The sequence below is a fragment of the Aquarana catesbeiana genome, linkage group LG03 (assembly GCF_042186555.1).
Source record: "Aquarana catesbeiana isolate 2022-GZ linkage group LG03, ASM4218655v1, whole genome shotgun sequence".
NCBI classification, from domain to species: domain Eukaryota; kingdom Metazoa; phylum Chordata; class Amphibia; order Anura; family Ranidae; genus Aquarana; species Aquarana catesbeiana.
The window spans coordinates 283907297-283931655 of NC_133326.1; the positions used below are offsets into that span (position 1 = coordinate 283907297).

Consider the following 24359-nt stretch of genomic DNA (forward strand, 5'->3'; position numbering starts at 1 on the left):
CTTGGAGCCCACATGAGGTGCAGCCATTTCTTATTTTGACAGGTTCAATATTGAGTTGGCCCACCCTTTGCAGCTATAACAGCTTCAACTCTTCAGGGAAGGCTGTTCACAAAGTTTAGGAGTGTGTCTATGGGAATGTTTGACCATTTTTCCATAAGCGCATTTGTGAGGTCAGGCACTGATGTGGATGAGAAGGCCTGGCTCGCAGTCTCCGCTCGAATTCATCCCAATGGTGTGCTATCGGGTTGAGTTCAGAACTCTATGCAGGCCAGACAAGTTCCTTCACACTCGCTCATCCATGTCTTTATGGACCTTGTTTATGCACTGGTGAGCAGTCATGTTGAAACAGGAAAGGGCCATCCCCAAACTGTTCCCACAAAGTTGGGAGCATGACATTGTCCAAAATGTCTTGGTATGCTGATGCCTTAAGAGTTCCCTTAACTGGAACTAAGGGGCCAAGCCCAACCCCTGAAAAACAACCCCACACCATAACCCCCCCTCCACCAAATGATTTGGACTAGTGCACAAAGCAAGGTCCATAAAGACATGGATGAGCCAGTTTGGGGTGGAGGAACTTGACTGGCCTGCACAGAGTCCTGTCCTCAACCAGATAGAACACCTTAGGGATGAATTAGAGCTGTGACTGCGAGCCAGGCCTTCTTGTGCACATCAGTGCCTGACCTTACAAATGCACTTCTGGAAGAATGGTTCCCATAGACACACACTCCTAAACCTTGTGGACAGCCTTCCCAGACGAGTTGAAGCTGTTATAGCTACAAAGGGTGGGCCAACTCAATATTAAGCCCTTGGACTAAGACTGGGACGCCATTAAAGTTCATGTGTGTGTATATCCAGGTGTCACAAAACTTTTGGTAATGTAGTGTATTTGACTGTTTGACCTTTTAACACAAGAATGCCAATTAAAATGTTAAGATTTGCTTAACCAAATATAATCTACTTTTTAATTATAATTCAAAATTAGGGATGCACCGAAAGGGTTTTTTGGTGTCGAAACTGATAATAAATCTTCCTTGATCCCGAAAACCGAAACCGATACCAAAACAGCACCGAAACCAAAAGTGACGGTTTTTAAAAAATATTTTTATACAGGAGATGGTCGGAGACTGGGGACATGGTACAGGAGATTGTCAGAGACTGGGGACATGGTACAGGAGATTGTCAGAGACTGGGGACATGGTACAGGAGATTGTCAGAGACTGGGGACATGGTACAGGAGATTGTCAGAGACTGGGGACATGGTACAGGAGATTGTCAGAGACTGGGGACATGGTACAGGAGATTGTCAGAGACTGCAGACACATTACAGGAGATTGTCAGAGACTGGGGACATGGTACAGGAGATGGTCAGAGACTGCAGACACATTACAGGAGATGATCAGAGACTGGGGGCATGGTACAGGAGATGGTCAGAGACTGGGGACATGGTACAGGAGATGGTCAGAGACTTCAGACATGGTACAGGAGATGGTCAGAGACTTCAGACATGGTACAGGAGATCGTCAGAGACTGCGGACATGGTACAGGAGATGGTCAGAAACTGCAGACACATTACAGGAGATGGTCAGACACTGGGGACATGGTACGGGAGATGGTCAGAGACTGCAGACACATTACAGGAGATGATCAGAGACTGGGGACATGGTACAGGAGATTGTCAGAGACTGCAGACACATTACAGGAGATGATCAGAGACTGGGGACATGGTACAGGAGATGGTCAGAGACTGCAGACATGCTACAAAAGATGGTCAGAGACTGGGGGCATGGTACAGGAGATGGTCAGAGACTGGGGACATGGTACAGGAGATGGTCAGAGACTGCAGACATGGTACAGGAGATGGTCAGAAACTGCAGACACATTACAGGAGATGGGCAGACACTGGGGACATGGTACAGGAGATGGTCAGAGACTGCAGACACATTACAGGAGATGGTCAGAGACTGGGGACATGGTACAGGAGATGGTCAAAGACTGGGGACATGGTACAGGAGATGATCAGAGACTGGGGACATGGTACAGGAGATGGTCAGAGACTGCAGACACATTACAGGTGATGGTCAGAGACTGGGGACTTGGTACAGGAGATGGTGAGACTGCAGACATGCTACAAAAGATGGTCAGAGACTGCAGACGTGGTACAGGAGATGGTCAGAGACTGGGGACATGATACAGGAGATGGTCAGAGACTGGGGACATGATACAGGAGATGGTCAGAGACTGGGGACATGGTACAGGAGATGATCAGAGACTGCGGACATGGTACAGGAGATGGTCAGAGACTGCGGACATGGTACAGGAGATGGTCAGAGACTGCAGACATATTACAGGAGATGGTCAGACACTGGGGACATGGTACAGGAGATGGTCAGAGACTGCAAATGTGGTACAGGAGATCAATGCAGCCTCACCAGTGTCCATCAAATGCAGCTTCACAAGTGCCTGTCAGATGCAGCCTACCAGTCAGTTGTAGCAGCCTGTCTTTGTCCGTCATGCAGCCTCACCAGTGCCTGTGTCCATATGTAGCAGCCCACCAGTGCCCATGCCATGCAGCCTCACCAATGCCCATGCCCATGCTATGCAGCAGCCCACCAGTGCCCATGGCATGCAGCCCGCCAGTGCCCATCATGTACAGCCTGCCAGTGCCCATGCTATGCAGCCAGCCAGTGCCCATCATGTACAGCCTGCCAGTGCCCATGTTATGCAGCCTGCCAGTGCCCATGTTCTGCAGCCTGCCAGTGCCCATCATGTACAGCCTGCCAGTGCCCATGTTCTGCAGCCTGCCAGTGCCCATCGTGTACAGCCTGCCAGTGCCCATTGTGTACAGCCTGCCAGTGCCCATGTTCTGCAGCCTGCCAGTGCCCATCCTGTACAGCCTGCCAGTGCCCATGTTCTGCAACCTGCCAGTACCCATCATGTACAGCCTGCCAGTACCCATCATGTACAGCCTGCCAGTACCCATGTTCTGCAGCCTGCCAGTGCCCATCATGTACAGCCTCCCCAGTGCCTGGTAATGCTATGTCATGCTGTGTGTCAGATCTGAATCCCCGTGCAGCCAGTTTCATCCCAGTACGCCCCTCGGAGTCTCCCCTCCCTCCTCCTCCTCCTCCTTTCACTCCTGTCCTACACAGCCTCCCCAGTGCCTGGTAATGAATGTCACGCTCACACGCTGTGTCAGAGCTGGATCTGAATCGCCGTGCAGCCGATGTCCCGCCTCCTATGACACATGGCACAATGATTCCTAGCATTGGATCAGAGTGCCAACTATCACAAGAGGCGGTCTAGGAGACGGGACATCGTTACATCGGCTGCACGGCGATTCAGATCTCTGACACACAGCGTGTGAGCGTGACATTCATTACCAGGCCCTGGGGAGGCTGTGTAGGACAGGCGTGAGAGGAGGAGGGAGGGAAGACTCTGAGGGGCACGCGGGATGAAACATGTGCGAAACCCGGCGGGATGGCCCCGCCCCTTACTTCGGCACCAGTATCGGCAAGAATTCTCTTTCGGCTTTTTGCCGAAAGGGCCGTTTTCGGCCAATATGTTTCGGTGGCCGAAATTTCAGTGCATCCCTAAAAAATTTAGAAGACTGGAAGAAATCTCTAAGTTTGAATTTAAAACATCTAAGGAAGGCTGAACACAGATGATGTCACTTTAATAAAGTTTATTTCACCAGACTGGACTAGACCAGACCAACACCTCTGATGTATTTCACCCCTATTAGACTTAAAGTGGATGTAAACCCAATTTTTTTTTTTTTTATCATACTGTAGAGTATAGGATTTCCTATCATTTGAGCCCAGTCTTGCCACACAGAGGTAATCCATCTCTGAGCAATCCTCTTTTATTGTTCAGTGAGAAAAATCTTGACAAACTGAGAAAAACTTTGTCAAATCCTCCCCCTTGCTGTGAGTGACAGGTGATTTACATCTCGTGCACTAGCCTAAGACACAGGCATTATTTTTTAATTCCCTCCCCCACTCCTTTCTTCAGCAGCTCTGCAAGGATTGGCTGTTCCACACCTCACCATGATTTGGCATGCTGAAGTCATGTGGTTACTTTCCTGTCTTTTCACTGGATGTTAGAGATCATAGCATAGCATGTTCAGTGTAAGAAATACACAGGAGAAAATGCATATTGACAAGGGGAGTGTAGAGGTGGGCGGGGAGTCTACTGACATCACGACTCCACCCACCGAGCTCCAGACAACAGACCCGCCCACAGAATCTGCAGTTTTCGGGTCTAATAACAGACAGAGGAGACATTTGACAGGTAAAGATACATGCAGGAGGCATGTATATCCTTATAGATAACCCCTATGGCAGTAGTTTAGAAAGGACGACATTGGGTTTACATCCACTTTAATCATAGAGAAACATATATGATTAAGCCCAATATCAATGAAACGTGTCAGAGTGCAGTGCACATGCTCCGAGAACATCACCAGCTGAAGCAATAGTGAATATCACCTAAGTGCTACATGTTTAGGAGATATTCTTTGTACCTACAGGTAGGCTTTATTAGAAGCTTACCTGTAGGTACAAGTGACTGAGAAGTAGTAAATAATTTTCTATTGAAAACAGTCGTAGCCTCCCTGGCGGTTTTCCCGAGTGTGGCTCGGGGTTAAAATTCAGTACCATTAGCGGTAACCCCGAGCCACACTCGGGATCGCATTGCAGGATCCTGGGGCGGCGTTACTTACCTTGTCCCCGGGATCCTGCGATGTCCCCCGCAGTGTCCGAGGGCTCCGTCCTCCTCCGAAGCCTCTCCATGCCAGGCTCCGTTCCCTGCGAGCGGCGCGACGCACGGGGGCGGAGCCTGGCGGCAAATTCAAAAAACTGTCAAAATCATAACACATACAGTACTGTAATCTTACAGATTACAGTACTGTATGAAATGATTTCACATCCCTTTTGTCCCCAGTGCTCTGGCCCATGCCCTGCATGCAGTTTTACATGATATACACTGTTCTTTCTGCCTGGAAACTGGAGATTGTCCATAGCAACCAAAAAGTGTCCCTTTACGTCAAAAGTGGCTTTAGACCAGCTAGAAAACAGCGATAATAAATTAGAACACTTGCAGAATTGAGCGATAGTGAATTGTGGGGAAATTTATTTTATTACTATTTTTTAAAAATTTTTTTAATTATTTATTTTTATTTATTATATTATAATTTATGTTTTTGTGTTTCAAACTTTATCATACCCGGGATATCTACTAGACTCTGGTTTGGACAGATTTAAGTGTGTTATTGTTAAGATTTACAGACCTACAATATAAAATGCCAAATTTCCATGCAAAATAATTGTACCGCTTTCAGCACCTAAAATCCGAAATAATCATACCGCCAGGGAGGTTAATATAGTAATCACACAACACAGAATGAAGCAGACTAGCATGGTTTTGGTTCAGGTAGGGTTCAGTTTAAGCTGAATTTTAAAAGATTAGTCCGTATGCATGTATTGTCAATTCTTAGAGAACTGGTCCTTTCACAACATTACCAGACATCGGCTGTGCACAGGACAAAATACATTCTGGACAATCAAGGAACGCCTACATGCACCAATCCAGTCATCTCAGGATCAGATTTGGGTAGAGGATTAGGTTTTCCCTATATATAATCCCATGCAGTTAGGTCTAAAGCAACCTAATAAAAACAAATTACTACCCATCAACCAATCCTAATTATACATAGAACATGCCAGTAAGGTGTCTTACTATCTCAGCAGCAGTTGTCTATATGTAAATAAATGGTATTTATTAAGGAAACATAGCAGGAAACATATTTACCTGGTTCAAATCCTCCAAATTAGCAAACAACCTAACCAGATCCACATCCAACAGAAGATCATTGTTCTGTAAGTGCTTTAGTCCATGAAAAAATATCTATAGCATAAAAAAGTAAAAGCATAAGTGCAGTGTTGTCATAAATGATATACAATATTTTTCATTAGCCGATAATAGAAGATGAATACAATAGTATCTGAAAATATTTAAACATGGAATGGTCCATTGCAAAGGTCTCAGACCAATGAAACCCGAGTTCTAATTCATTTTGCTTGTTGTGTGTGTATAAAGCTGGCCATACACTAGTAGATTTTTGTATGAACATTCATATGAAAATTCTCAATACATTTGCTAATGTCGTTTGGAAGTACTTCAAATTTTCTTTTACCATTCGATTTTGGAGTAAATGGACTTTCCCGAATAAAAACCACATTCATTTTTAGAAATTTGTTAGTTAGTTAAAAAAAATGTTCCATCTCGCTCTTTCAAATTTTCTTGTCACTGTGGTCAAAAACAAACATTGATTTGACCCCACTAATGATTAAAGTGGAGTGCGGGCCATTTTTTTCTTTTTTAAATAAACCCCTGTGACAGTCGCCGCTTGTACATTACAAATCGGCATGTGCTGTATAATATAGTTTTCGCCTTTGTGTAGGTCTTAGGACTTACTTTAAACTCCTGGTCCAGCAAGCAGCCATCCCGATTGTGGACATATGAAGCCTGCTGGGACTCTCTTCCAGGATTAGGTGCAGCTGGCTACCCAGAATGCACCTCCCGATCTTGTGCATGTGCAGTGGGAACGAATCACTGGCCACTGTGTGTATAGTAGGTAAAATAACAGGATACTAGCAGCAGGGAGATGCTCATTGATTCCTGGGATTATTGACACTGCCATCCCAGGAGCCAATGGGAAAATGGAAATGATGTACCTCGCTGCGGGGAGGATGGACGGAAGTACAGCCTTTTCCCTCAACAAAATGTAAAAGATAAAAAAATAAATAAAAAACTATCCGAAAATGAATGGGGATGCAGTCGGCAATAATTGCAGCCGATGTTGTAAATTAGGGTGGAACTCCACTTTAAGAAAACCGAATGAATGTTCTTAAAATTAAACAGAATTCTGCTAGTGTGTGGCCAGCTAAACTCATATGTGTGCATGCTATATTGATCCCATTCTTCAGGAAATTTGTCATTTTTCAGGAGAAAGCCATTCCAAATCTCTGCTGAGCAAGCATGTTAATACCTATGGCGAGGAGCAGAAGTGGAATATATTGACACCTACTGGAGGAATCCTTCAGCAGATTATCTCTGTACAAGAAAATAACACTTGGACAAAGTTTTCGAACGTGTCTGATTTTTTCTATCCTTGAGGTCTGTTGGTTGAGTGTTCAACTGGCCATATCCAAGATAGTGTGGAAATCAGTTGAACTGGGCAACTATCATCTATCAGTATCATCATTCAGTTGGGGAATCATTATTATAGCAGATTTCAAAGGGATTCCAATAGTATGTCATCACCAACATAACGAAAAGAAAGATCGCTGTCTGAATACTCAGGGATGATCAAAAACAAACCTTCTATAGCCAAATCACCAACAAGGAAAGCTGCCCATTTTCAGACCAGTCTGTTATTGAAGAACTACTAATTAATTCCTTTAATTACTAGTGTACAGTACAACAGCAATTTAGCCCTGTAGTAATAGCTAATAGCTCTGCAGTTTTCCTGTTTCTTTTTGGCAAGATGTGGCTGGGTGGAGGGAGGAGCGGGATACCAAAGTGTGAATGACAGACACCTTATTGTGAGTAATATTTTTTTTATGTTGGCCTGCCAGTGGATCGAAGATCTTTCTCAGATGCGAATCTAATATTCTCAGTCTTGTGAATTCAGACAAGATTTTCCTTTCTACTATAGTTCAAATTAAAATGGCAGTCATTTGAAATGACAGATAATGATAAATTGATTGCATAACCCACATTTTGGGAAAGGAAGGTCAACATGACTTCAAAAGTTCCAAACTTCCAGAGTTCAAATGAAGCTGAATGGCCAGAAAGGCAGATACGATTGTATAAAGGCTGATCACTATGTATTTGCAGCTCCTGTACATTTGTTTCTGTTGTCCTCCCCACACTTCCATAATTCCTACATCTGTCAGATTTAGCCATCACTGTAAATAGGCGAATCTGTTGCAAACAAGATGCCTGTGTTGTAGTGTGACAGAATCTAGCCATGTATGATATGATTGTATGAGCATGAGCTATAAACACCTACAGACTTTATAAAGTGGATAATATCACTACATGGGGATTTTTTAAAGTATGATTTTTGTCTTTCAATAGTCTATTTTTACCCCATGATAGAGGCAATATATAGGTTTCGCAATTCACATACAGTGGGGAAAATAATTATTTGATCCCCTGCAGATTTTGCAAGTTTGCCCACTTACAAAGAGATGAAGGGTCCATATTTTTTGTCATAGGTGTATTTTAAATGATAGAGACAGAATATCAACCAACACTCCAGGGTGTTATTGAGTTGCAGTTCAGTAAGTAAAATAAGTATTTGATCCCCAAGCAAAACATGGCTTAGTACTTGGTGGAGAACCCCTTGTTGGCAAGCACAGAAGTAAAATGTTTCTTGTAGTTGGTTACCAGGTTTGCCCACATCTCAGGAGGGATTTTGGTCCACTCTTCTTTACAGATCTTCTCTAAATCCTTAAGGTTTCTTGGCTGTCGCTTGGCAACTCAAAGTTTCAGCCCCCCCCCCCCATAAAGTTTCTATAGGATTAAGGTCTGGAGACCTAGGCCACTCCATGACCTTAATGTGCTTCTTCTTGAGCCACTCCTTTGTTGCCTTGGGGTATGTTTTGGGTCATTGTCATGCTGGAAGACCCATCCACAAACTATCGAGCGATTGATGGTTATTTTTTATTTCTTTCATTTGCGAATAATCACTCCAACAGTTCTCTCCTTCTCACCAAGCTTCTTGCTGATGGTCTTGTAGCTCATTCCAGTCTCGTGCAGGTCTACAATCTTGTCCCTGATGTCCTTTGACAGCTCTTTGGTATTGCCCATGATAATGAGGTTTAAATGGAAGAAAGATTCTGTGGACAGGTGCATTTTCTACACATAACAAGTTGTTGTTAGGATCACCTTCTTAAATTGACAGGACTAATCTGTGTACCACATGAGCACTGTAAAACAGTCTGTGGGAGCCAGAATTATTGTTGGTTGGTAGGGGATCAAATACTTATTTTACTCACTGTACTGCAACTCAATTTATAACATTTGTATAGTTTTTTTTCTGGATTTTTGGTTGATATTCTGTCTCTATCATTTAAAATACTTATATGACGAAAATTATAGACCCTTAATTTCTTTGTAAATGGGCAAACTTACAAAATCTGCAGGGGATTAAATAATTAATTTTCCCCACTGTACAGGGCTATACAATACAGCTGAGAATGTTTATAAGTGTGCTAGGATCATATGGCAGATACATTGTTCAATATATATCTGACACCATTTAATAGGTTATAAGCACAGTCTAGAAAACATTCCCACACCCTATACAATTGGAAAACTACTTTCAAAATCCAAACATTAAAGGACATTCAATGAAAAAAAAATGTGTAACTAAACTCACCATTTTCAGAACTAGTAAATGCTCCAAAAAATAAGTACATTCAGAAGTAAAAAGCTCCCATACAGACTGTTTTCTTTTCCTATTTACTGCACTAGGAACCCCCTTAGGTTCAATATCATGCATGTTTCTGAATTCCTCCCAAGTTTTATCCTGTATTTAGAAGAAAAGCATAATAAATTATGATGATCTACCAAATAAATTAAACATTTTTTACAAATTATTGAAATCTGAACAAGGATACAGTAAAACTAGTTAAATGTGAAAATGACCAAAAACAGAATTATTCTGGCAGGATATAAATCTAACCATGGCTCTAGATATGCACACAAACAACATTTATGTTAATTACAATCATACATGAACTTAAAGCGCATCTGTGGTCAAAATGTAAAATTGTATATTAATTTCCACATTGTATTTTAATTTATTTCTAGCCTACTTCTAATAATCTGTCATTTGTAAACTTACTTTGTGATGTTCTCTACGCATTTACTTACCTGAATTTTGTGACACCTATTTACTATGGCAACTACTGCTGGGTCACAGAAATCCCAGAGCCTGCTTTCTGAACTACAGGGGTTCTGAGCAGCAATTGCAGGAGGCAGAGTCAGTACAGGAATTACTGTTTGCAGGCAGCAGGTACCATTGGATTTGTAATCCTTAGGAATTGGAATATGAATTGAAAGTAAACAGCAGAAGAGAAGCTTAAAAAAAACATGAAGGGGGTCCAAACAGTTGTGGAAAGAGATGGCCAGCTGACAGGCAGCAATCACAACATGAAAGATTTTTCAAGTAAACTTATATTGGATTGTCAAAGATAACTATTGTTTGTATTGTTATTACAATGCCGATGTTATAGAATGAAAGTGTATACTGTGACCATAGAACTCCTTTAAAACTACAATGATTTGTACTTAGCATTAATATTATTATTTGTGCATAATATTTATTAAAGTTCAGCCATAAGCATTTATGTACATTTTGGATAGAGGAGGAAAAGCTTAGAGCTTATGTTTGTGGCCTTTTGGGAGATTCTTCTTCACTGACCATTTATGTAATTGTTAGCTGATCATAAAGTGAAGGGAAATCTGCATACAAACCACATGAAACCTCTAGCCAAAACAGAAAAATACATTTTGGCTAGAGTTGGACTTTAATAAAACTCAGAATTTCCAAATATATATTTGTTATTTAAATATTACAGTATATTATTAGCCACTTAGGCTTTGCAACGATACCTTGACATTGTAAAAACTGTATTCACTGAAATCTGGTATCTTGAAAGAAGACAGGCAGTTTTCCAAATCTGAAATCTGTTTTTGTTTCCCTTTGATAAACTGAAAAGAAAATAAGCAACAGGCATGACATTTTTACAGTACAATTACCTGCTGACGTACAGTATAGAGTATTTTAATCTTGTTAATAACCCACTAATGATTAACAAATCAACCAACCAGATTTGAGCCTAATTCTGCTTTCACACTGATACGGTGCGGTTTGACCACACTGCGAGAGCAGCGCAGTGTACAAGTGAGTTAGCTGCACTTTCCCATAGAGTTCTATTAGGTCCTACAGTTTTGGTGCACTTTCTGAAAGCTCACAGCAGGACCTAATATAGCTCTATGGAAAAGAACAGCCAAACTGCACCAAACCCATGGGTACACTGCTTATTCTCATCTCTATGATATCTGAAAATAATTCCTAGCTGTTGGACCCCCTTGTACGACCCTATATAAAAAGAGCAAACAAAAAAAACTAACCTAAAGGCTATCAGTGTGGCACACCAGACTGGTATTTCCAAAACAAGAGGACTGCAAATATGCACACCCTGGTCTATGCTGATATCACCCTGTATGTCCTTTAACCCTGGCAGTGCTTGAAACTGGGAGCTCAAAAATTCCCTAAGCTTCAAAAAAAACAGTCCAATGATTTTTAAACAAATAAACTTTCATGGTAGAGGGTATTATTATTATTATTTGTATACAGGTTTTATATAGCACCAACAGTTTACACAGCGCTTTACAACTTGAGGGTAGACAGTACAAATACAATACACTTTAATACAGTAGGAATCAGAGGGCCCTGCTCCTTAGATCTTACAATCTAAGAGGGATTTTTACTTTAAATATCATTCCCATTTATATCCAAGTAACAATAAAGACCATTGTTAAAACAAAAACATAAAAAAAAAATGAGATACTCACTGATGTTTTCTTAGAGAAAGGCCATTTTGGTTTCTTAGCATCTAGATAAAAATATTGTGTTATTAATGCCTTCATTTTCACCATCGACAGTACTTGTTTTATACTTGATAAAAAATAATAATAGTGCGTTAATTATTATAAATTGAGAAGTAATTGGAATGCCCAAAAACACATAGTGAGATATTGTGAATAGATGGTACTATATATACAAAAGGACACCAATAAACAAAAAATTGTTTAAACAAAAAATTCACATGCAATCCAAGGTTATTATGCAGATTCTTCTGCGATAACCGTAAATTATTTCACTCCAGGATCCATGCCACACAATAATGTATGATTTGAAAAAAGATTAACACCGCTACCTCTGGGTGCATCGCCTGCTTACCTCATCAATAGACCCACTTGGGTCAAATCACGCTTTAGTGATGTACGTAAAGGATCAACCACATTGGAACAGACCATCCGCTGTTAAGATATAGGATCCTGTATATTCCTCTCTGTACACATTGGGATCCACTCCTTGGGGTTAGATGCTCAAAACAAACGAAAAAGCATCATTGCGCAAGATTGTAAAAACAATGCTTGTTTATTTAAACACAAAATAGTTCACACACTTGGTATATCTTCATTCCCTTGAGAACATCACATGACCTGTGATGCAACACGTCAGGAGGAGCCAGTGACGTCACTTCCGGTGGCTCGTATCCTTGGAAGCACGATGAGGAGGAGAGCTGTCTATGAGCGTTTTATCATAACACGATATACCAAATGTGAGTGGACTATTTTTTTGTTTACATAAACAAGCAATGTTTTTACAATCTTGCTCGATGATGCTTTTTTTTTTGCTTTGAGCATCTAACCCCAAGGAGTGGATCCCAAGGTGTACAGAGAGGAATATACAGGATCCCTTTACTTAACAGCGGATAGTCTATTCCAATGTGGTTGATCCTTTACCTACATCACTAAAGCGTGATTTGACCCAAGGGGGTCTATCAATGTGGTGAGCAGGCATTGCACCCAGAGGTGGCGGTGTTAATCTTTTTTTTTTTAATCACACACTTGTAATAATATTGTGTGGCAGGGAACCTGGAGTGAAATAATTTATGGTTATCACAGAGGAATCTGCATAATAACCTTGGATTGCATGTGAACTTGTATATAGCACATTTTTTCAAATATATTTTTATAATTTTTTGTTTAAACATTTTTTTGTTTATTGGTGTCCTTTGTATATATGTACCAACGATTCACAATATCTCACTACAGATGTGATTTTGGGCATTCCAATTGATTCACAATTTATAATGAATAGCACACTATTATTATTTTTATCACATATTTATTATTGGTGTTAGATCACTATCAAATAGTTGCAGCTGCTCAATATAACCACAATCAGTCCTTTTACATAGCAGCACTTGGGTATTTTATTATATACTTGTTTTATACTACTGGTATAATAAATCTGGAGTAATTGCTTTCTGTGTGTCATTACGGTATAGCTTGCCATCCTAGGAATATGTATTTTACCTAAAAAACACACTGACCAAACTGTCACCTAGATAATATCAAAAGTAGTAGTGTGGAACTATAGAACACACAACTTTTTTTGTCTGTTAAAAATAATTACAAGAACAGAAAACTTCTTATCCCCAAAATAGAAAAAGATGCTACTGGCATGACACACTTTAGTGTTCTGACCACTGGAAGCTGGAGAGGGTAATCAATGATTCCCTCAACCCCTCTCCTCAATACATTCTTATCCTCTTCCTTCCCCCTTTTCCCTACATACCCTTTCCTTTTTCATCCCTCCTCCTATTTCCCCCATTTATTTTTTTCTTTTCTTTCTAGTCCCCGAGAGTAAGGGGACCCACTTAATCTTTACCGGCTTCAGCGTGACACAGCCAGAGGAACTTGGAAGAGTCGGAGCCACTTCCTAAACATGGTTTGTTAGCACTAGATCCGTGGCATCTCACCCCTGCGTTTCTGCTTCAGCACAATAAGTTATGGTGAGATTTATAGAGAAAGTTGTTCCTCTATAGGCCAGGATTAATAAAGCCCACTCTTCCAACTTCCCCATTTTTCTTTTTTGTTCTGTAGTTCTTCCCTCACTCTTCTAGAGCATTTACATCTAAACATCATTACCCCAATGGAGAATATGTTTGCTGCTTAGAGATGTTTAGTCATGTTATATTTCTGTCTGGTTGATACCTACCCATGTGACTATACTCATAGAGTCATTTGTGTCTATGTACTATTCAAAGCTTTTCAATAAAACATTTATGTAAAAAAAAAAAAACAAAAAGAAAAGGATGACTCAGAGACCACCGTGTGAGTTTACTGTTTACTGAACCATTAGGGCAAACATAAGACAAGCAAAACATTAACAAGAAAGCAAACTTGTCAAAGCATTACCAATTCAAAAGAAGCGTATCAATAAAAAATATTCCATGTGAACATGTGACAAGCTCTGTCAAATTTGGCTGTAGGTGAGCTTCACAGGCACATAGAATAGTGCGTACAATCGTTGTCACATGTGAGTGCTGTTCTATGATGCGATACACCATTAGCACAGGTTGTAATGATAAGCCCAGGGATGCGTCAATGACAGTCTAGGTTTACAGGAAGTATTTGGCTGACTCTATATCTTTCAACTAGGTGTGGTGGCAACCAGTGGCAGAGGAGATCACAGTATTTTTCAAAGCTAGAGGGCAAAATCATGCTGGGGCTGAGCTTTCGGACAGAGCAGGAAATAATTAGAACCTCTGGTCATATTATTGCTGTCTGTGTCCCCAGTAAATTCACCCTCTTGAACTGTATACTGCTCACTGTCACAGGGACAGAAAGTGATGGGAAATCCAAAAGTTTAAGTTTTACTAGAACCTGAACTAAAAGGGGAAATCTTCCAATTGAGACGCTTGTTCCATTGATAACTGTTTTTCTCTCTCTTCCTGTCTTGTCTCAAAAACAGGAAGCCAAGGAAAATCTCCCTAACAGGACATATAAAACAGAAAATAAATCAGCAGGGATTCCACCCTTCCCTACTCTATCAAAAAAAAAAGTAGTTTTGGCTATACATACGGTTTAGGTGAAAACTGTGGGGGAGATTTACTAAAACTGGTGCACATAGATCTGTCACCAATCAGCTTCTAGATTTCATTATCAAATCTTAATTGAACAAGCTGAAGTTAAAAGCTGACTGGTTACTATACACAGCTGCACCAGATTCTGTGCGCACCAGTTTTAGTAAATCAGCAGACCCTCCTTATGTCCAAAACATCAGCAGACCCAAAAACATAGGCAGCTGAATTTATCTGCAAAACTTAACTTGTCTTTTTTTCAAATCTTTTATTGAAAGAAACATGAGAGCACGGGTCACAGCATTTACAGTTACATGAAAGGTGGCAGAAAGAATAAACCTCAGGTAGGGTAAAACAACATATCATGTCATGTACAGAGTGGCTAAATACGAGGATGCAAAATATAACAAGGATACATTTCGCTCTTAATAAGTAAGAGTCACCCTATGGCGTTTCTAGAAGATCATGGTTGTAGACCTCCACTACTAAATGCCTAAGTGTCTATTCCATTGCCTTTTAAAGTGCAGCAGTAAGTGACCCCGTGGGCTCCGTCTCAACTTTTCTAGATATTATAAACCGGTGCATAGAAACTAATTCTATAGACACTTTCAAAAAGCATAGACATAGGAAAAGGAAGAAGGGAGAGTTAGGAGGAGGTGAAGAGAGCCACCAAGGCCCAGAGAAGAGTGGAAGGTTGGGGGGGGGGGGTAGAGTGGGGAGGGAAGAGGGAGCGGTAAGGAGGAACGGACAGGGGAAGTGGGGGGGAGTTATCCCCATAAGGGTGTAACTAATGTGCATCTCCCGGGCCATAGTACATCCAGATAGGGTCATTGGATGGCATTAGGGGACTGCTGCCTGTTATCCTAGTTGTGTTAGGAAGGAACTAGTCCATCATGCCGCTTTCAAAAAGGGCCCACCCCTCGTCAGAGAAGGCAAACATTCCAGATTGTTCATGTCTTAGTGTAACGTTCCTGTTGGTGGTTCGGGATGTGAGGATAAACCTTAACTTTTCATCTGGGAAGGGGGACGGGGCCAAGTTTGACCTTGAAAAGGAAAAGCAAAGATCTGTGTTGCTGAATGTACTGACCATTTTGACATGAAGAACATCTACTTTTGCATTTTTCCATTATATGCTCAGTTGCAAATTGTAAGGTTTACTTAAAAAGCCTTGTTCATGCGTGTCCCATGCAGGGTCGTGTTTTGCCAGCACGGGGATGCACGTCTCCCTGAACTCACCCTGGCTGTGTTCGAAGCTGTGCACTTGTGCGGATGTCACATTGGGCACAGCTGCTGTGTCCATGCAGCCTTGTGTCCCAATAGACATATATGGGACTATCGGCCAGGGTAAACACACAAAACCTGTGCATTTCCATGCCAGCAAAACACAGCCCTGCACGGAGCATGCAAGTAATCAGCCCTGTGAATGAGGCTCAAGTAACAACCTGACCAGCCCAAAAGATTTTTTTGTTCCACAAATTCAAACTTCTATCCTACAAGGGGCCCAAGGGTATCTTCTGTGCCCTATAAAAAGCTTGTGCCTATTGCCTCTAAAACTTGTAGGTACTGAATGTCGATCATTAACTGTGTATGTTAAAATGCTTGTAGGATAACAGAATGAAGTGCATAAACTCTTATGGGATTTAATTGCATCTTATACTGTATAGATAGAAGGGACTATACCTCAGCCAAACTCCACTCAAAGGCAGATTATTTTAGCCAGCTTATTTGGCACTTTGTGAACTTACCTGCATTAGGCAACCATGAAGCATTGTACATATAATCAGAGGCGCCATCTGATACCAGAAGATCTCCTGGAAACACCTCCAGACCAGGTATGCTTAGCACTACTGAACTGCGTCGCCTTTCACTCCGTCTTTAAAAACAAAATAATATCATAGTTGTTACAGTTAAAGTGTAAGCCATTTGAGATCCTTTAGGGTATATGCTGTACTCCTCATATACTGTTTACTAATATATGTATGATGCGGGTGCTACAGCTCCTTTAGTATATGCATCAATATGTTTTTATAGCAGATCGGTTTCTGGACTATCTGCCTTATGTTTATTCTCATCTTACACATAATAAGTCTATACAACTCATTATTAATATATTGGACCATAGGCTTTCATCAAGGTCTGGTTACAGTGCTGGTTGCCCTTTACAAACCAAATATGTGAAAGATCAAAGGTCCCCGCAAACGCTTATTTCAGCTAATACTCTCTGACTGACAAGTGTTAATTAACTTTAACAAAAGTAGTTGCGGGCCTTTCTCTGATTATTTGCCCAACTGCTTTGATGAAGGACGATTACTACTTATCTTTATTAAAATTCCAGTATAATTGAAAAAGTAGAATGTCTCTACAACTAGAAAATTTCGTAATGGTGAATTTTACATTTCTGGCAAGAATTCAGTGGGACTTGTCATGCAATTTTTACTCTGCATATTTTTCTCAGTATGGGTAAATCAGAGTTATTTTTATCCACTGTATATTACTAATAATATACTATTTAAGAAAAAGTTTAGGAACCCTAATTATGTGGATTTCTCCATGAATGACTACTAAAATAAAGTCCAATCTCCTTCTGCATCACAGTAATAGACAAACACAATATTTCTAAACTAATAACACACAAACAGTAGTCTCTTATGCCTTTACTAAATACAATTAAAATGGTTTGGGTCAATTTACTTTATTTAAAGCTTATACTTTTTTAAGTAAATTTTCATACCTTGTGTTTAGTATTTGTAGAAAATCTTTATTTTACAAATAGGTGCTTTCTAAATAGAGACCACAGAATAAGCTGTATTTAAACTCTTTGAACTACGTGGGACCACTTGAGCCCTAGCCCTCGTTTTTCAACGATATAGAAAAACATTTCCCACAGGCAGGAGATGTCATTTTTGTGAATGATCACATAAAGAGGTGGGCAGTAGAGCCACTGTGATTGTTAAAACCTTCTACATCACTATGGTCAGAATAATTCAAATTCAGTGGGAAAAAAATGCATCTCATATATACACAGGTTAGGTTCACAATAAGGCCTCATGCACACTGGACGTTAAAATAACGTTATAAAAATGTCAGTAGCTTTGCAGTGAGTTTTTCAACTTTTTTCAACATTTTTGCAATAGCATTTTTTACGGTTTATTAGTGTTTCGTTAGCGTTTTTTTTTTTCAATGGAAAAAAAAACGTTAAAAACGCTGGTGAGCGACATTTTTGAGCATTAGAGCGTTTTTACAGCTGAAAAACGTCTCTCAGAACCCACTAGTTTTGGGTTTTTTGTACAGCTCAAAAACACCACTGCCCAAAATTGCTGATAACAGCCTATGTGTGCATGGAGACATAGGATAACATGATGGAGAATTTAATGACTGTAGAAAAAAATTTCTACAGCCAAAAACAGCTGCTGTAAAAATGTCAAAAAATGTCCAGTGTGCATGAGGCCTAATTCTTATCATCATGCTTTCAGGTTTTGCAAACCACGTGGTGCAAAAGCACTGTGCAGTTTCCATGCCACTGTGTTTTTAAAAAGGTGCAGGGACCTTTTTTCTGCAGGTACAGCAGCCTATTCACAGTAATGGGCTACTGTATTCGTGCAAACATGGCACGCAAAAATTACATATATGTGAATATAGCAACTAAACTGCTTTTTTTTAACCATGCAAAACAAAATGTTGTTTCTTCCATAAACAGTCTTTATGTAGCTCATGGTACAAGTCCTTAAAGTGGACCTTCAGTAATTTTTTCAACTTTCCATCTATTAAATCTTCTGCCCTTGTTGTATTTTAACTTTGGATAGTAAAACATGTTTTACAGTAAATGCCTTATACAGCCCACTTCCTCTTTCTTGTCTGGTCATTAGCTTAGGCTTATGACATCATGCACAGCTTTTTCTCTCACTCCCGTGAGAGTTTGCCAGGAAGGGAGGGGGGGATGAGTCATAAGAGGGCCAATGAGAGTTGTACAGCTGGAGGTGTACCTCTGTGTAAATCCAGGAAGTGAACAAGCAGCAGCTTGGGGTAAAACTCCTTTCACACATATTTAGGAACGGTAAATTACTTTCCTTTATAGAAATGCAGGCCAAATTTAACTTGCCGGATAACTTTCTATTCATACCTTCAATTGCGACATGCGGTTGCGGCGCAGGGGGACACTGGTGGATGGACATTGTCGCCCACTCCTGTGTTCCATGTGTTGCAGTCCAGTAGTGTAACTAAAGGAATTATATCCCAATGCTACCAGATGCTACTAGCAAGACACCTGCGGGTCTATCCTTGCAATGCAGCATCTGCTGGGAGGGGGACCTTGGCCAGATTACAGGTGAGCAGTGGAAGGAGGCCCTACAAACCATATCCACGTGTTCCCTTAATGTTGCACAAAAGGTTTCCCAATTGTTCATAGCACTGAGAGTGTACTATACCCCGAAAAAGCTGTATAAAATAGGCAGGGTGGCAGATCCTCTATGTTCCCGGTGCAGACAGCACGAAGGGGACCTCATTCACCTCCTATGGAGATGTCCGAAGCTCCATCGGTACTGGAGTGAAGTGATGGGCACACTCAATGGGGTATTTCAGACAAAGGTTCCCATAGATCCTAGGTGTTGTATACTGGGGGTCCTGGAAGAGGAGATCCCTGAGGAATCGGTCAGGGTCGCGTTCTCCAGGGCTCTATTCCAGGCCAGAAAACTCATCCTCATGGGCTGGAAATCTACGCGGCCACCCACTAGCGGCTCCTGGGTGGAACATATGGGACAAACCCTCATAAGGGAAAAATACATATACCAACACAGGGGTTGCCCGGGCAGGTTTGAACGAATTTGGTCAAAATGGCTAGACACACCAGGATTAAGCCCGAGAGAGCTAGTGATGTCCAGACTCCTGCAATCTCTTTAAACAGGATGAGGGGATGCATGACAGAATGTATAATATAGGCTGTGCGGGCAGGGGGGTGGAACCGGGGAGAGGTGACATATTGATGGTTGGAGAAATGCATTAGGTTGATAGATCAGTTGAAACAAAATACTGTATACATGAACATGAGCCGAACAGGAAATAACAATGTATCTTTAATTGCAAACCAAGCACTGATTATTGTTGGAATAATATGTGAATGTTCACTAAAACCTTTTTTGATTTAAAAAAAAAGAACAAGCAGCAGCTTCAGCTGCCCACAGTTAAAATGGATGCAGCCAGACTTAGTGGAGGAAGATTTCTGTAGCATATTTGGCAAGTACAGAATCACAGTATATATAAAATAATATGCAAAGTGGTTGGAGGGAAGCTTCAGAATGGCAAAGAGGTTTTTATTACAAATTATGTGAGCAGACTGCGGTTCCTCTTTAAAATTAACTGGTGCTTTTCACAGGCAGGGCAAAGTAAATGTTTAACGCAAAGCAAAACTGTAGCTTCACTGAACTTTTACATAATGCGTATGACTTGTACATTATGGTGAGCTCAACTCTTGGTTTGCCCTTTTCCAGTACTAACAGTTTAGAGCTGCCCCATGCCAATCGTTATGCCTCCACTTCTAGGTTTTCATTGTTCTTCCTTGGCCATTGATGATGTAATTTTTCTGACACTTGGCTGAGAGTGTAAAGTGCACTGCACATGTACCGCAGGCAGAATACAGTATGGGAAAAAAATTCTAGGAGCAGGACAAAAGGTTTTTTGCAGAAGAAACAAACATAAATAAATCTCTTTTTTTTATAAGTATAGTTATGCATTAATTGCTGCCCTACCCAGCTTTGCATAGTTTCCATTCCTACACAGCTCTAGTCAGTGGCCAGCAGCAAAAAGTACACAGTACTTCTGAGTACTACTGAGTCCCTGTTCCTCAGTAACAATGCTGGCGCTTGGTCACTCTGGCACCCAGCACTGTCACCTGGTGGCGGGGAGTAGCTGTGTACAAACGTATCAAAAAGAGGTGGTTTCAGTAGGAATAGGACGATCATTGCTTCATGAATAATCGTGCATTCTTAGGGTAATAATGTAGAAGACAATCTGGAGTTGAGCACATTTATGAACTGTTAGGTGAAATTGAATTTGTGTTTACAAGGTTTCATGTGTTCATGTGTAAAGCAGTCATATGTGATGGAAAAGCTATCACTCTATAGATGAGGCTGATTCAGGTGATTACTGTAGCAAGCTTGTGAAAGTTCAAAGTTTTCGTATTCACTAATACGCTCAGATTGAGAAGTGTTTATTAAACGTTAACACAGGAAGTTGCTGACCTCTCTCTTATTATTTTGCCTAACTTCTTTCTTAAAGGAAGATTACTACTTATCTTTATCTTATCTGTACAGTTATCTCAGTTACAGTATTTCATGTAGTAACAAAGTTTGGCCTAAAGCCCTGTACGTACGGGCCAAATATCGGGCGGCATCACCCGGTTCAATAGACACCGGCTGATATTCGGCCCGTGTGTACTGCAGCCAGTCCAACAAGGGCATGACCATAAAAACCGAAAGAAAAGAGAAACAAGGGCGCACCAGCCTTGTGCATTATCTTTTAAAACATTTATTGAATAAAAATAGTAAAAAGAAACAACTCACAAGCAATTGGTAGAGGAGGCACAACATATAGGTGCACCGACAAACATCATGCGACTTGGGATGAGCGAAACCTTCCAAAGATCATGGAGGAACGCACAGGCATCACAATCAGCTAACGCGTTTCGAAGGGAACGTCCCTTCTTCATCAGAGCTATGCAGTGAACTCTCCCTCAACAGTCCCCATTTATAAGTGCCTGAGTGTCAGTGAAACAGGGATGGGATATGGGGCTCCTCCCCCTCAAAAGATCCCTCCCTCCTAAGCCCTCCAATCATACGGGCAAAACTCCAATTAATATACAGAGAATAAGTGGTGGATCATGGTGTGCTATGCACACAGAATACAAAAACAGCAAGTAACTTAAGGTGTATCAAACATACCAAATATAGACCATAGTGAACAGTAACAACAATGGTGAGATGGAATCCCCCGCTTTAAACATCACCAATCGCATCGAGAGATGTACAAAGGTATGGGGCCATGGATTCCCACTCACCAATTTTGCCCGTACGATTGGAGGGCTTAGGAGGGAGGGATCTTTTGAGGGGGAGGAGCCCCATATCCCATCCCTGTTTCACTGACACTCAGGCACTTATAAATGGGGACTGTTGAGGGAGAGTTCACTGCATAGCTCTGATGAAGAAGGGACGTTCCCTTCGAAACGCGTTAGCTGATTGTGATGCCTGTGCGTTCCTCCACGATCTTTGGAAGGTTTCGCTCATCTCAAGTCGCATGATGTTTGTCGGTGCACCTATATGTTGTGCCTCCTCTACCAATTGCTTGTGAGGTGTTTCTTTTTACTATTTTTATTCAATAAATGTTTTAAAAGATAATGTACAAGGCTGGTGCGCCCTTGTTTCTCTTTTCTTTCGGTTTCTACTAGGATATCCCCATCCTTGAGGGCAGCAAGGCCTTGGTTGACGTATTATTTATATGGTGATCCACCTGTGCGCAGGAGTCGTTTTTTCTTTTTTGCCATGACCGTAAAAAGGTCTGCCGACCGACTCCCGGTCAGCGCTCCCAGCCGATGCCGCCCCCCCAGAACATTCTGTCCCCCTGTCAGAACACAATAGAACAACAGGGTATATCACTCCGACCTGAGCTATCAGGTTTTTTTTCCTTCAGCCCACTGGGTTGAACAAAAATAGAAAAAAACTAGAAGTGTGTATGAGGCTTTAAACACTGGACTGAAAAAGTCAAAACAATACAATGGACAAAGGTTTGGGAAATCCCATTAACAATGACTATAGATTAGTAAATAATGATCATGATTTGTAATTGTTATTTTAATGAAATGTATAATGAAATACACATGAATATTGGTTATAGGAAATCAGGTGGACACTGATATACATCTCTTAAAATTTGTTTAGAGGTTTAGAGTCAATTCTCTTTTAGATATATTGTACATGTTAAAGAGATTAGCTTGACGTTAATTATTAAGAATGTATATTGATGGCCAAACACAAAACAATGAACAGATGAACAATGACAAAATCAATAGTTTAAACAGTCTTTCCCTTGAAAAGGCTGTTTGACACAATCAAAAAGAAAACTGATTTGGTCAAATTCAACTACATGTATTCGTCACTACTATGTGGGCTCACCCTTCACACACTTTACCTGCACACTCTGGGTGCTGTCCTTCCTACCACACTGCTTCTCTTGCATATATACCCCACGGCGTACCCTTCCGTTCTCCTATTCCTACATATAGGCCACCATCATACCATCCAACACTCCTCACCTGCGCATACTGCCTACTGTCATACCTTTTACACTCTTCGTTTGCACATACTGTGCCTTCTCATACCCAGCATACTACCAATCCTCTCCCTTACATACTTCCTTCTTTCATACACTCTGTACTTTTTTTCTGCATATATTGCTCATCTTATACCCTCTGTATTCCTTTCCTGCTTACACTGCGCCCTCTCCTACCCTACAGCAACCCTCTTCTGCATATGCAGGCCACCATCATACCCTTTGGCACTTCTGTCCTGCACATACTCTCCGCTGTCATACCCTCCATTCTCCTCTCCTGCACATACTGCCCCTTCTCATACTCTTCGGCAATCCCCTTCTGCACATATGGGCTGCCATTATACCCTCCAGCACTCGGCACCTGCACATACTGCCACTGCCCCCCCCCCCACCTTTATACTCTGGGCACTCGTTTCCTGGACTTACCACTCCCTCTCAAACTCCAGCAATCCTTTCCTGCACATAGTGCTCCCTCTCCTACCCCCATCTGTTACTCCACTCCTGAGCAAATGTCCCCCTTTTATATCCTATACACTTCTCTCCTACACACACTGGATGCTTTGATACCCTCTGTAACCTTCAACTTCATGGAGTTTGACTTTATTAAAAACTTCAAGTTTTACGGGATTAATTATAAAACTACTTTACTTGTAGCTCAGCCCCCCTACCAGTTTTTATTGTTTTTTTTTGTTTCCCTGCAGCACACAGGCAGATCAGTGTAGAATGTGTTCATTCTCTGTTCATTCAACAGACGTACCTCACTGATCATGAAGTTACCTCTCACAACTTTATAGGTTTCAGATAAAATATGGGCCCTTGCAGGGGCGTAACTAGAAATAGCAGGGCCCCATAGCAAAATGTTGTATGGGGCCCCCCTGCAAACAGCCCCCCCACAGCTGCCCTAGTGTCAATGCAGCGTGACCTGTGCCCCATGCAGCGTGACCTGTGCCCCATGCAGCGTGACCTGTGCCCCATACAGCGTGACCTGTGCCCCATACAGAGTGACCTGTGCCCCATATAACGTGACCTTTGCCCCATATAACATGACCTGTGCCCCATACAGCCTCACCTATTCAGAGGAAGAGGCAAGCCACCCGGATCAGCAGAGAGCGGGATCGCCCACTGTAATAGCTTTCATTTGAATTTCCCGTCTTCCCGGGGCTCATCGTCACATAGCCCCACCTCTTGGCCCGACGCCTTTGATGACGTCACATGTCCCGCATTGGATCGGCATTCTCTCTATCAAAGGCGCCGGGCCAAGAGGTGGAGCTATGTGACGTGAGCCCCGGGAACACTGGAAGTTCTAAT

The 24359-nt window shown here is 41.5% G+C and overlaps 1 protein-coding gene across 2 annotated transcripts in view; it reads right to left on the reverse strand.

Moving 5' to 3' along the window:
• Window positions 1–24359, reverse strand: part of PLEKHG7 (pleckstrin homology and RhoGEF domain containing G7) — a 129383-nt gene that overhangs the window by 38789 nt on the left and 66235 nt on the right. For both annotated transcript variants that reach the window (XM_073620185.1, XM_073620184.1), the window contains 5 exons: window positions 16481–16608; window positions 11653–11693; window positions 10687–10785; window positions 9449–9598; window positions 5809–5904 (listed from right to left, as the gene is read on the reverse strand). In XM_073620185.1, the coding sequence (XP_073476286.1) occupies window positions 5809–5904; window positions 9449–9598; window positions 10687–10785; window positions 11653–11693; window positions 16481–16608 (514 nt within the window). The remainder of the gene's footprint in view (window positions 1–5808; window positions 5905–9448; window positions 9599–10686; window positions 10786–11652; window positions 11694–16480; window positions 16609–24359) is intronic.